Source organism: Coregonus clupeaformis, unplaced genomic scaffold, assembly GCF_020615455.1.
Source record: "Coregonus clupeaformis isolate EN_2021a unplaced genomic scaffold, ASM2061545v1 scaf1966, whole genome shotgun sequence".
Taxonomy (NCBI): Eukaryota; Metazoa; Chordata; class Actinopteri; order Salmoniformes; family Salmonidae; genus Coregonus; species Coregonus clupeaformis.
This window is the reverse complement of record NW_025535420.1, coordinates 40,967-55,227: the sequence shown is the minus strand read 5'-3', so window position 1 is coordinate 55,227 and position 14,261 is coordinate 40,967. Positions and strand designations below refer to the sequence as shown.

The 14,261-nt window shown below is 42.9% G+C and overlaps 1 protein-coding gene across 1 annotated transcript; it reads left to right on the top strand.

Moving 5' to 3' along the window:
• The first annotated feature begins 806 nt into the window (after positions 1 to 806).
• Positions 807 to 14,021, top strand: LOC121586629 (peptidyl-prolyl cis-trans isomerase FKBP9). The gene is made up of 10 exons (XM_041903509.2): positions 807 to 1,246; positions 2,008 to 2,153; positions 4,464 to 4,653; positions 8,444 to 8,589; positions 8,873 to 9,062; positions 9,463 to 9,608; positions 9,767 to 9,956; positions 11,511 to 11,656; positions 11,783 to 11,946; positions 12,370 to 14,021. Exons 1-10 carry the CDS (start codon positions 1,038 to 1,040, stop codon positions 12,544 to 12,546), a joined length of 1,704 nt encoding a protein of 567 aa, XP_041759443.1. The 5' UTR covers positions 807 to 1,037; the 3' UTR covers positions 12,547 to 14,021.
• Positions 14,022 to 14,261: the final 240 nt, after the last annotated feature.

The following is a 14,261-nucleotide window of genomic DNA, read 5'->3' as shown; positions in this document are numbered from 1 at the left end:
GTAACACGGGTTGGGAAAACCAGACCACTGCACTAGTTTACACTGCACTAGCTTACATCAATTTAGTGTAAATGCACTAGTTTACATCAAACTACATGTAAATTATTGGCAAAGTTACAGATCAAGTTAAGGAGTGTTTTCCATTGGTGGCACTCCAAACCAGATGCCAAATGGCCACACATTTACATTTACATTTTAGTCATTTAGCAGACGCTCTTATCCAGAGCGACTTACAGTTAGTGCATACATTATTTGTATATTTTTCATACTGGCCCCCCAATGTAATGTGATTAATCTGACGCAGCGACAATGAGAAGTAGCCTAGTGAAACTGCTTGTTCTGTAGTAGACTTTGGAGAGAGTCTGCAGTTTAAAGTCTGCTGTGTATGTCTATTTAAAAAAAATTCTATTTTTTATATTTATGTTCGGCTATGTATGTTTTATAAAAGTGTTGGTTATATTCAATAAAACGTGTATATTCGTGTATAGGCCTATCACCCACAAATTAGGATTGTCTCTGTAGCCTACAGCCTTCCCCCTGTCCTGCCACGTCGAGACATTCCAGAGAGAGAGAGAGACACACAGAAACACCCCCTGAAATAAACTCAGACACTGTCCCACCACCACCCCATAGCCAAGCCTTGCGTAATAGCCCTATAGACTGTAGCCTATAGGCTACATGTGTGAATGAATGGAAACTAGGCCAATTCTACAGTAGTAGTTTGTGTTTGTTGGTCTTGTGGGGGTCTTGCGGTGGTGATGTAGTTTATTTGGTCTCAAGCTGTGACTATAGGCCCTCCGTTTGGCGTTTCCACGTCTACACATCTGCTGTGCGCTACTGCGCCTGCGCCATACGTGGTACCCAAATCCTCCCATTCCATTCAATCCCGAACAGACAGGGATCAAGGGAAGGAGAAAATAACTGGACGAAGAAGACCAGAGGAACCGGAACAATCCGGGAAAAATAGAAAGAGAGCGATAACAACCATTACAAGTTACTATTATCCACCCTACTTTTTGTCGGTAAAGGAGAGGCGTATGAAGATGAACCAGTGCGTGCACGGGATGATATATCTGGCGGTTCTGGTGGCGTTCGCCGCCTGTGACGCCCCTCCGGTACCGTTAGATGACATCGTGATTGAGAAAACTTTCGTGCCGGAGCAGTGCGTGCGCGCCGTGAAAGTAGGGGATTATGTCCGTTACCATTATAACGGCATGTTCCCCGATGGAAAGAAATTTGACTCCAGGTAAGAAAGTTTTTATTTTCCACTCTTCTCCACTCCTGTAGTTCCTGCATGCAGTTGTTGTTGCAGAGAGTAGCGTGCACGTCAATAAACTAAAGTGTGCGTTTTATTAGCGGTCGGCCCAAACAGCCACGCAAGCAGAGCGAGAAAGAGAGCCCCCGTTCACTGAGAGAGAGAGAGACTGCCTGCAGTCTCCAAGTCTGAACTAAATAATTACTGAAAATATATTTATAATACAGATAAAACAGTTATATTCTGCTACTAAATACACTGGGTGATAATATGTGGCCCGTTAACATACTGCAAGGATGTACACATATAGGCCTTCCTGTCCTGCTCTAGGGCGTGCACACACAGGTAGCCTATAACCTACTGGTGTGTGAGTGTATGTCACGCATGGCCAGCAGAGTTATCACGTAAAAAACATTCATTAATGTAAACCCTTGGGCAGAAGGAGAAGGAGACCAGTAGGCCCATTAGTTAATGTGCGTGGCAGAACTGAGACGCAGTTGGCCAGTGTAGTAGGCTAGGCCTAGTGATGCGGCATGTTAACCACAGTCTCACCACAGCCAACCAAGTACTACTGTCTGGACAGAGAGATACATGACTGAATGACAGAGTGAGTGAATCAGTGAAGTGAGTGAGTGAATGAATACATGAATGAATACATTAATGAATGACGTTTTTTTCCTTGTTTCTTGTCTTTCTTTCTGTCTTATTTTGGTTGAGATGTTGGCAGCTCCCATAATGTGTGTGTATTGCAGCTATGATCGCAGCAGCACCTACAATGTGTATGTGGGTAAGAAGCAGCTGATTGAAGGGATGGACAGAGCTCTGGTGGGTATGTGTGTCAACGAGAGACGACTGGTCAAGATCCCCCCACAACTGGCCTACGGGAAGGAAGGATACGGTAAGCTCATAACATAGTTTATAACATAGCTTATAACATGAATATACAGTTTATAATGGAGTTTTAGCTTATAATTGAGGTTTGGGAGCAAAGACATCTCAACTCCTCCCCTATAACCAATCAATAACTATATTATACTTACCAGTTCTACCTGTAACCTGTGTGTTTTGCGTATAACATAAAAATAGCTAATAACATAGTTTATAACATAGCCTGTAACATAGCTTATAACATGGTTGTATACATTGTTGTCTCTTGTCTGTTTGATTAATAGCTCAGCTGCACAGGTAGCAGTGTGTGTGGGCGGTTGGATCTGTGTGTGTTTGTGTGTTTGTAGGTCTGTGTGTGTGTGTGTAGAAGCTGGTGTTTACTGTTCTGATGTGTTCATAAACACCAAGCATTAATGCAAGCTTGATAGGAAGTGGGTGGTCTATGTTAAATTAGGTCACAGTGACATCACAGACCAGGAAGTGCTGCTTGTTAATGTTACTGTACGCTGCATGGTGGCCTGAGTTTTGACATGAACAAACCCTTATTGTAGACAGATTAATCTGTTGACCCTCTTGAACTGACACATAGAGGTGAACTCTGCTTTAGTGTTGTAGGAGTGCCGTTCATTCACAGTGAGACAGACAACACAGCCCAGACCTGTGGCTTTGCCGGCATTACCCACAGTTACATGCACAGCATTAGGAGTGTGTTTGTGCTTTAGTATGTGTGTGTGTATTAGTTTGTGTGTGTCAAATCAAATCAAATCAAATTGTATTGGTCACATGCGCCGAATACAACAGGTGCAGACATTACAGTGAAATGCTTACTTACAGCCCTTAACCAACAGTGCATTTATTTTTAACAAAAAAAGTAAAAATAAAACAACAACAAAAAAAAGTGTTGAGAAAAAAAGAGCAGAAGTAAAATAAAATAACAGTAGGGAGGCTATATATACAGGGGGGTACCGGTGCAGAGTCAATGTGCGGGGGCACCGGCTAGTTGAGGTAGTTGAAGTAATATGTACATGTGGGTAGAGTTAAAGTGACTATGCATAAATAATTAACAGAGTAGCAGCAGCGTAAAAAGGATGGGGTGGGGGGGCAGTGCAAATAGTCCGGGTAGCCATGATTAGCTGTTCAGGAGTCTTATGGCTTGGGGGTAGAAGCTGTTGAGAAGTCTTTTGGACCTAGACTTGGCACTCCGGTCCCGCTTGCCGTGCGGTAGCAGAGAGAACAGTCTATTACCGTACTAGGGTGGCTGGAGTCTATGACAATTTTGAGGGCCTTCCTCAAAATTTCAAAAATAGTACTCCGAATGCGTCATCTAATGCGTGATGGCGTTGACTCCCGCCATTCTTTCATTTTAGTACAGCGCATCAATTTATCTAATTATCAGCTGTTGACAAACACCTGAGTCGGAAAAGACGAGTGAATTCTACTAGATCAAACACCGAAATGAGTGTGTGTGTATTAGTGTGTGTTAGTATGAATAAAGAGGTCACCAAGCAGACTGGTTGATTTTACATGAGGTGAGATTAAAACAGGAATGTGTGGCCTTACTTGGCATGTAGAGACTGGTAAAGAGAGAGAGAGCAAGTGAGATAGAGAGAGAGAAAGGAAGAGAGAAAGAGAGAGAGGGGGTGGCATGTATGGACAGATAAATGTAGGTGTCTACTTTATAGATTTGTATGTGGAAAAGAGAGGGAGAAAGGAAGAGTGTGTCAGGGAGATGGAGGGAGAAACAGGCCGTGTCCGAATACCCATACTAGCATACTAAAAACAGATAGTGTTATAGTATGTGAAATTTCAAAAATAGTACTCCGAATGCGTCATCTAATGCGTGATGGCGTTGACTCCCGCCATTCTTTCCTTTTAGTACAGCACGTCAATTTATCTAATTATCAGCTGTTGACAAACACCTGAGTCGGAAAAGACGAGTGAATTCTACTAGATCAAACACCGAAATGAGTATGCAGTTTAAGTATGTAGTACACTAGGATGGGTTATTCGGACATGGCCACAGTCTCTGCCAGCAGAGAGTACAACTGCCAACTCACCAGTATGGATTTAATCACAGCCACCCTCAACTTCCCTACCCCTCCTTCTCCCCTCCTCCCTTCCTCTTCCCCTCCTCTCATCTTCCCTCCCTCATGACAATGTCTGTGGCCTATATGGTTTATAATCTCTGATTAATTGCCTTCTTCAAAGAGATAATTCCATGTTCATCTGTCTAGTCTAACAATGAGAGAAAGAAAGTGGAGAGAGACAGGATGAGAGAATGAACGAGTGTAACTAATGTCATCCTCCCTTACTCCTCCAGGTGATGTCATCCCTTCAGACGCGATCCTCCATTTTGATGTTCTGTTGTTGGACGTGTGGAACCCTGACGATGGGGTTCAGAGTAAGACCTACTACACCCCTGAGAACTGCTCTAGGAAGGTAGAGGTGTCGGACTACGTACGTTACCATTACAACGGAACACTGCTGGACGGAACATTGTTCGACTCCAGGTGAGACATGAGATAAGTTGTCAATGAACAAACCACAACTAACACACACTACACACTACTAACACACACTACACACTACTAACACACACTACAACTACTAACACACACTACACACTACTAACACACACTACACACTACTAACACACACTACTAACACACACTACACACTACTAACACACACTACACACTACTAACACACACTACAACTACTAACACACACTACAACTACTAACACACACTACACACTACTAACACACACTACACACTACTAACACACACTACAACTACTAACACACACTACACACTACTAACACACACTACAACTGCTAACACACACTACACACTACTAACACACACTACAACTGCTAACACACACTACACACTACTAACACACACTACTAACACACACTACACACTACTAACACACACTACACACTACTAACACACACTACAACTACTAACACACACTACTAACACACACTACACACTACTAACACACACTACAACTACTAACACACACTACTAACACACACTACACACTACTAACACACACTACACACTACTAACACACACTACAACTACTAACACACACTACAACTACTAACACACACTACACACTACTAACACACACTACACACTACTAACACACACTACACACTACTAACACACACTACACACTACTAACACACACTACAACTACTAACACACACTACACACTTCTAACACACACTACACACTACTAACACACACTACACACTACTAACACACACTACACACTTCTAACACACACTACAACTACTAACACACACTACAACTACTAACACACACTACTAACACACACTACACACTACTAACACACACTACAACTACTAACACACACTACAACTACTAACACACACTACACACTACTAACACACACTACACACTACTAACACACACTACACACTACTAACACACACTACACACTACTAACACACACTACACACTACTAACACACACTACACACTACTAACACACACTACAACTACTAACACACACTACTAACACACACTACACACTACTAACACACACTACAACTACTAACACACACTACTAACACACACTACACACTACTAACACACACTACAACTACTAACACACACTACAACTACTAACACACACTACACACTACTAACACACACTACACACTTCTAACACACACTACACACTACTAACACACACTACACACTACTAACACACACTACACACTTCTAACACACACTACACACTACTAACACACACTACACACTACTAACACACACTACACACTACTAACACACACTACACACTACAACTGCTAACACACTACAACTACTAAAACACACTACACACTACTAACGCACACTACTAACACACACTACACACTACTAACACACACTACACACTACTAACACACACTACAACCACTAACACACACTACACACTACTAACACACACTACACACTACTAACACACACTACAACCACTAACACACACTACACACTACTAACACACACTACACACTACTAACACACACTACACACTACTAACACACACTACACACTACTAACACACACTACACACTTCTAACACACACTACACACTACTAACACACACTACACACTACTAACACACACTACACACTACTAACACACACTACACACTACAACTGCTAACACACTACAACTACTAACACACACTACACACTACTAACGCACACTACTAACACACACTACACACTACTAACACACACTACACACTACTAACACACACTACAACCACTAACACACACTACACACTACTAACACACACTACACACTACTAACACATACTACAATTACTAACACACACTACACACTACTAACACACACTACAACTACTAACACACACTACACACTACTAACACACACTACACACTACTAACACATACTACAATTACTAACACACACTACACACTACTAACACACACTACAACTACTAACACACACTACACACTACTAACACACACTACACACTACTAACACACACTACAACTACTAACACACACTACACACTACTAACACACACTACACACTACTAACACACACTACACACTTCTAACACACTACACACTACTAACACACACTACACACACTACACACTTCTAACACACACTACACACTACTAACACACACTACACACACTACACACTTCTAACACACACTACACACTACTAACACACACTACAACTACTAACACACACTACAACCACTAACACACACTACTAACACACACTACAACCACTAACACACACTACTAACACACACTACACACTACTAACACACACTACACACTACTAACACACACTACAACTACTAACACACACTACACACTACTAACACACACTACACACTACTAACACACACTACAACTGCTAACACACTACAACTACTAACACACACTACACACTACTAACACACACTACAACAACTAACACACACTACACACACTACTAACACACACTACAACTACTAACACACACTACAACTACTAACACACACTACACACTACACACACTACACACTACTAACACACACTACACACTACTAACACATACTACAATTACTAACACACACTACACACTACTAACACACACTACAACTACTAACACACACTACACACTACTAACACACACTACACACTACTAACACACACTACAACTACTAACACACACTACACACTACTAACACACACTACACACTACTAACACACACTACACACTTCTAACACACTACACACTACTAACACACACTACACACACTACACACTTCTAACACACACTACACACTACTAACACACACTACACACACTACACACTTCTAACACACACTACACACTACTAACACACACTACAACTACTAACACACACTACAACCACTAACACACACTACTAACACACACTACAACCACTAACACACACTACTAACACACACTACACACTACTAACACACACTACACACTACTAACACACACTACAACTACTAACACACACTACACACTACTAACACACACTACACACTACTAACACACACTACACACTACTAACACACACTACAACTACTAACACACACTACACACTACTAACACACACTACACACTACTAACACACACTACACACTACTAACACACACTACAACAACTAACACACACTACAACTACTAACACACACTACACACTACTAACACACACTACAACTGCTAACACACTACAACTACTAACACACACTACACACTACTAACACACACTACAACAACTAACACACACTACACACTACTAACACACACTACACACTACTAACACACACTACAACTACTAACACACACTACAACTACTAACACACACTACACACTACTAACACACACTACAACTACTAACACACACTACACACTACTAACACACACTACACACTACTAACACACACTACACACTACTAACACACACTACACACTACTAACACACACTACAAACACACACTACAACTACTAACACACACTACACACTACACACTACTAACACACACTACACACTACTAAGACATCTACACACAGGGAGAGGGATGAAGAGAGGCCCTGCAAGGAGGGAGATGATAGAGGAGAGGAGGGTTACATTTGGACGATTTCCAATGAATAAATGTCTGCTGTGTTTGTAGTCCTCTAATAAGTATTTTCTCATTCTCTCCCCATTTCCCTCCTCTCTCCCTTCAACTCTCTTTCCCCCTCTCCCTCTCCTGTAGCCACACCCGTATGCGTACCTATGACACCTACGTGGGGATTGGCTGGCTGATCGCTGGCATGGATCAGGGGCTTCTGGGCATGTGTGTCGGGGAGAAACGCATCATCACCATGCCCCCGTCGCTAGGATACGGATCAAACGGCGATGGTTAGTAGGTGCTGCTGGAGTTCTTTCTGAGTGTTATCCCAGTCCAGGCCTCTCTAGTACTATTGGACCAGAGATGGCATCATCAGTGTAACCTTCTCTCCCTTGATCCCTCTTTCCCTTGATCTCTCTCTCTCTCTCTCTAGGTAGTGATATCCCTGGTATTTGACATGGTCCTACTGAACTTCCATAACCCTAGAGATGTAATCAGTGTATCCCTCCTATCTAATCTCTCCTCCCCTTCTTTCCATCCATCCCTCCATCTCATCCCTCTCTCCCTCTCTAGGTAGTGATATCCCACAGCAGGCCTCCCTGGTATTTGATGTAGTCCTCCTAGACCTCCATAACCCTAAAGACGGCGTCAGTATCACCAACCAGGACATACCTCAACCCTGCCACAGGAAGAGTGTTGCTGGGGACTTCATCAGATACCACTATAACGGATCACTACTGGATGGGACCTTCTTCGACTCCAGGTGAGGAAGAGAGAGACAGAGTGTGTGTGTGTGACTTCATAAATGTGTATATAAAAAATGATTCCTTATGCCTTTGGGCATTGTTTTCCCTTTATCTGTAATTCTTTGTCCTCAAGGTGGCAGTAGAACCGTAAACTAAACTAGATAGACAAACGAGTTTCTCAAGATTTACTGAATGAATCCAAACAGTAAAATAAAAATGGCACTCTTATCTTACTTGAAAACTAGTAAATGTAAGTTCAGACTGAATAGGGTGTAGAATCTAGAATCTAGAACTTAGAGTTAGATTTAGAAATGTCAAATGAAGAATTCCTGAGTAGGCAAATGTTTTGTGTTGGCAGCTGTTTGTAACGTATTTAATTCTGTACATATGATTATTGTCCTCTGTTGTATTCCACAGCTACTCCCGTAACCATACATATGACACCTACGTGGGTAAGGGCTATGTGATTGGTGGGATGGACGAGGGTCTGATCGGAGTCTGCATTGGAGAGAAAAGACGCATCACTATCCCACCTCACCTCGGATACGGAGAGGAGGGCACAGGTATGTTTATAAAATAGTGTGTTTGTGTGTGTGTGTGTGTGTGTGTGTGTGTGCGTGTGTGTTGAGGTTTTCAGTGTACCATCGTTTATAGAAAGGTGATTTCATCATCTCTTCCTCTTTTTTCTCCCTTCCCTCCTCCTCCTCCTCTCCCCCACCAGGTACTAAGATCCCAGGTTCTGCTGTCTTGGTGTTTGATATCCATATCATAGATTTCCACAACCCATCAGACACAGTGGTGATCACTACCAACTATAAACCAGAGGTGTGTGAGATGCTGGCTAAGAAAGGAGACTTTGTTAAATACCACTACAACGCTTCGCTCATGGATGGATCCTTCATCGACTCCACGTGAGTATGAAGACACACACACACACACACACACACACACTTCTACACACACACACACACACACACTTCTACAGTGAGGAGAATAAGTATTTTATACACTGCCGATTTTGCAGGTTTTCCTACTTACAAAGCATGTAGAGGTCTGTAATTTTTATCATAGGTACACTTCAACTGTGAGAGACGGAATCTAAAACAAAAATCCAGAAAATCACATTGTATGATTTTTAAGTAATGAATTTGCATTTTATTGTATGACATAAGTATTTGATCACCTACCAACCAGTAAGAATTCCGGCTCTCACAGACCTGTTAGTTTTTCTTTAAGAAGCCCTCCTGTTCTTCACTCAGACCTGCACAAGGCTGGGATGGGCTACAGGACAATAGGCAAGCAGCTTGGTGAGAAGGCAACAACTGTTGGCGCAATTATTAGAAAATGGAAGAAGTTCAAGATGACGGTCAATCAACCTCGGTCTGGGGCTCCATGCAATATCTCACCTCGTGGGGCATCAATGATCATGAGGAAGGTGAAGGATCAGCCCAGAACTACACGGCAGGACCTGGTCAATGATCTGAAGAGAGCTGGGACCACAGTCTCAAAGAAAACCATTAGTAACACACTACACCGTCATGGATTAAAATCCTGCAGTGCACGCAAGGTCTCCCTGCTCAAGCCAGCGCATGTCCAGGCCCGTCTGAAGTTCGCCAATGACCATCTGGATGATCCAGAGGAGGAATGGGAGAAGGTCATGTGGTCTGATGAGACAAAAATAGAGCTTTTTGGTCTAAACTCCACTCGCCGTGTTTGGAGGAGGAAGAAGGATGAGTACAACCCCAAGAACACCATCCCAACCGTGAAGCATGGAGGTGGAAACATCATTCTTTGGGGAAGCTTTTCTGCAAAGGGGACAGGACGACTGCACTGTATTGAGGGGAGGATGGATGGGGCCATGTATCGCGAGATCTTGGCCAACAACCTCCTTCCCTCAGTAAGAGCATTGAAGATGGGTCGTGGCTGGGTCTTCCAGCATGACAACGACCTGAAACACACAGCCAGGGCAACTAAGGAGTGGCTCTGTAAGAAGCATCTCAAGGTCCTGGAGTGGCCTAGCCAGTCTCCAGACCAGAACCCAATAGAAAATCTTTGGAGGGAGCTGAAAGTCCGTATTGCCCAGCGACAGCCCCGAAACCTGAAGGATCTGGAGAAGGTCTGTATGGAGGAGTGGGCCAAAATCCCTGCTGCAGTGTGTGTAAACCTGGTCAAGACCTACAGGAAACGTATGATCTCTGTAATTGCAAACAAAGGTTTCTGTACCAAATATTAAGTTCTGCTTTTCTGATGTATCAAATACTTATGTCATGCAATAAAATGCAAATTAATTACTTAATCATACAATGTGATTTTCTGGATTTTTGTTTTAGATTCAGTCTCTCACAGTTGAAGTGTACCTATGATAAAAATTACAGACCTCTACATGCTTTGTAGGTAGGAAAACCTGCAAAATCGGCAGTGTATCAAATACTTGTTCTCCCCACTGTAACTATTGCTCTCTCCAGGTATAACTATGGGAAGACGTATAACATTGTGCTGGGAGCCAACCAGGTGGTTCCAGGGATGGAGGAGGGGCTGAAGGAGATGTGTGTTGGAGAGAGAAGACACCTGGTCATACCTCCTCATCTGGGCTACGGAGAGAGGGGAGTGGGTGAGTTACACACACGCCCACATACAAACACACACACACAGACACAGACAGAGGCACAGACAAGCACACACACAAACTAGTGCACTAGCTGTTATGAACCCATTCACGTCCAATGGTGTGTTATAGATGGTGAAGTGCCGGCCAGTGCTGTCCTGATCTTCGACATTGAGATGATTGAGATGGAGGCGGGACTTCCCGATGGCTACATGTTCATCTGGAACGAGGACGTATCAGCTGACCTCTTCACTGAGATGGACGCCGACAAGGACCTACAGGTGTTGGCCTCAGAGGTACGCATCACAGCTTAACCCTGCCCTCAGCTACACACTAATAGACATACACATGACACTGTGGATCCTCCTGCATCTCACCTCCTCTCCTTCATCTGCTCTGATTGAAGACAACTGGACAGCGTATGGCTGCATCTCAGTAGTCTGAAATAGCCTCCTCTCATTGTCTCCTCTCCTTCATCTGCACTGATCTATAAACACAAGACAAGTGAAAGCAAATATGGTGGAAGAGAAGCCTACAGAAGGAATATGTTTTGTATTTCACCCATCCAGTTCATTTCGATCAGTTCAGGAAGAGAGGAGACAATCAAGTTGATTAACTGAGGCAACTGACTAACAAATTCCCAATTCTCCCTGCCTCTCTCTACACCGACCCACCCCTTTCCCTCCCTCCCTCCCTCCCTCCCCCATCCCTCTGTCCAGTTCTCAGACTACATCCTGCGTCAGGTGAATGAGGGTAAAGGCCGTCTGGCACCTGGGTTCGACGCATATCGCATCATCGAGAACATGTTTTCTAACCAGGACCGTAATGGAGACGGAAAGATCACAGAGGACGAGTTCAAACTGAAGGCCGACGAGACCACACACGACGAGCTATAAGAGAGGAGCGGTGTGTGTGTGTATGCGTGTGTATGAGGGGGCTTATATGATGGCAATATAAGACAAGGAGGGTGTGTGTGTGTGTGAGAGGGATTATATTGTTGGAGGGTGGCGGGGTGAGATGGCACAGGGTCAGATGTATAGAATTAGAGCTGGTCAGATGTCTAGAGAAAACCAAAGAGTGAGTATCAAAGGGTGCTTTAGTTAGCTTTGACCTGTCCAGTCTTCTGTGACCAGAATAGTCTGGTGTTGGCATGGGGAGGGAATGAGAGAGGAGAGTAGGAAAGCATGAGGAAGAACATTTGAGGAGATGAGCAATGTAAGAGCATTGGGACAAAGTCCCACGTTTGTGTTATTAGAGCAGTGTTTCAAAACTCCAGGCCTTAAGTACCCCCAACAGCATACATTTTTGTTGAAGCCTTGGACAAACTCATCTGATACAATGTGTCAACTAATCATCAAGCCCTGGATGAGTTTAATATGGTGAGTTTATCCGGGGCTACAACAAAAATGTGTGCTGTTGAGAGTAACGTTACTGGAGGACACATTTTATTAGAGGAGCCTGACCTGTTTCTGTTGTTGATGATGATGTACCTTTGTTCACCTTCTCTGGCATCACTGATTTGTTTATTCTTTTATAATTGAGTTACTGTTCAGATGGTGTTTTTTTTATTTTGTCGGTGTTGCCTTTTTTAATACGTTTATCATCTGTGAGAGAAGTGCCTGACAATTTTTTATGTGATATAAACTCTCTACTTTTTAAAGATGATCCATGGATCTCCTATCCCTCATGTTTAATAGTAAGTCATTGTTCTATCTCCAGTCAAACTGTTTTAATTTAAAATCTTCTGTCCCACCAACATCACAAACTGCCATAACTCTTTACCAACATATCTTATAGAGCACAATTACAGTACTATTAAAATACTGTTATTTATTGGAATAACAAACACCATGATAGATGCACAGTTAGGTGATTGCAGAATTGTTTATACAGTACCATCTATGGAAATTTGTACTATCCAGCTAATGTGTGTGTTTTAGTAAAGGTTTGCCGATGATTCAGGTGCTAAAACTGTTTCTATTCCTTGTTTTCATGTGTACAAACACTTCCTGTATTCTCTGCTGTCTAAGCCAATCACAGTACAGTACTACACATCTGTAGACATTCAGCTGCCCACTCACAACACTGTGTCTCCTATGCAACATTTACCTACATGTTAGTGCCACTATCAGGTAGTTCACATTGTTTTTCCACCAATAGATTGTGTTCCAATTACGCTATGCTCTGCACACGCACACATCTCACCTGCACCGGCGTTGGTGAGGTGTGTGAGCTGCGTACGTGTGTGTGTTTACAACAGTTGAGTTTGTTTTATATCTGATGCCTCTGTTTGGTGAGAGTAATTAATGATAATGCTGTAAATGTGTGACGTTTCTAAGGTGCATTTGAATAAATGCACATTCCAACAAGACCTGTCTGTCTCTCTTTAGGTACAATGTGTGTGTGGCTTGCATATGGTGGGAAATGCGTGGCCGGAATAAAAGATAAAACAGCCAGGGGGGAACAGGAAGGGAGGGAGAACGGAGGAATAATGAGATAAAAAGAGAGGGAAAAAACTGCCGGTTTGAAGTGAAGATACGAAACAAGAACAGAAACACCAGAACAGAAACCGTATTTTTCTAAGTTTGGAATGTATAACAACCTTGGAGTC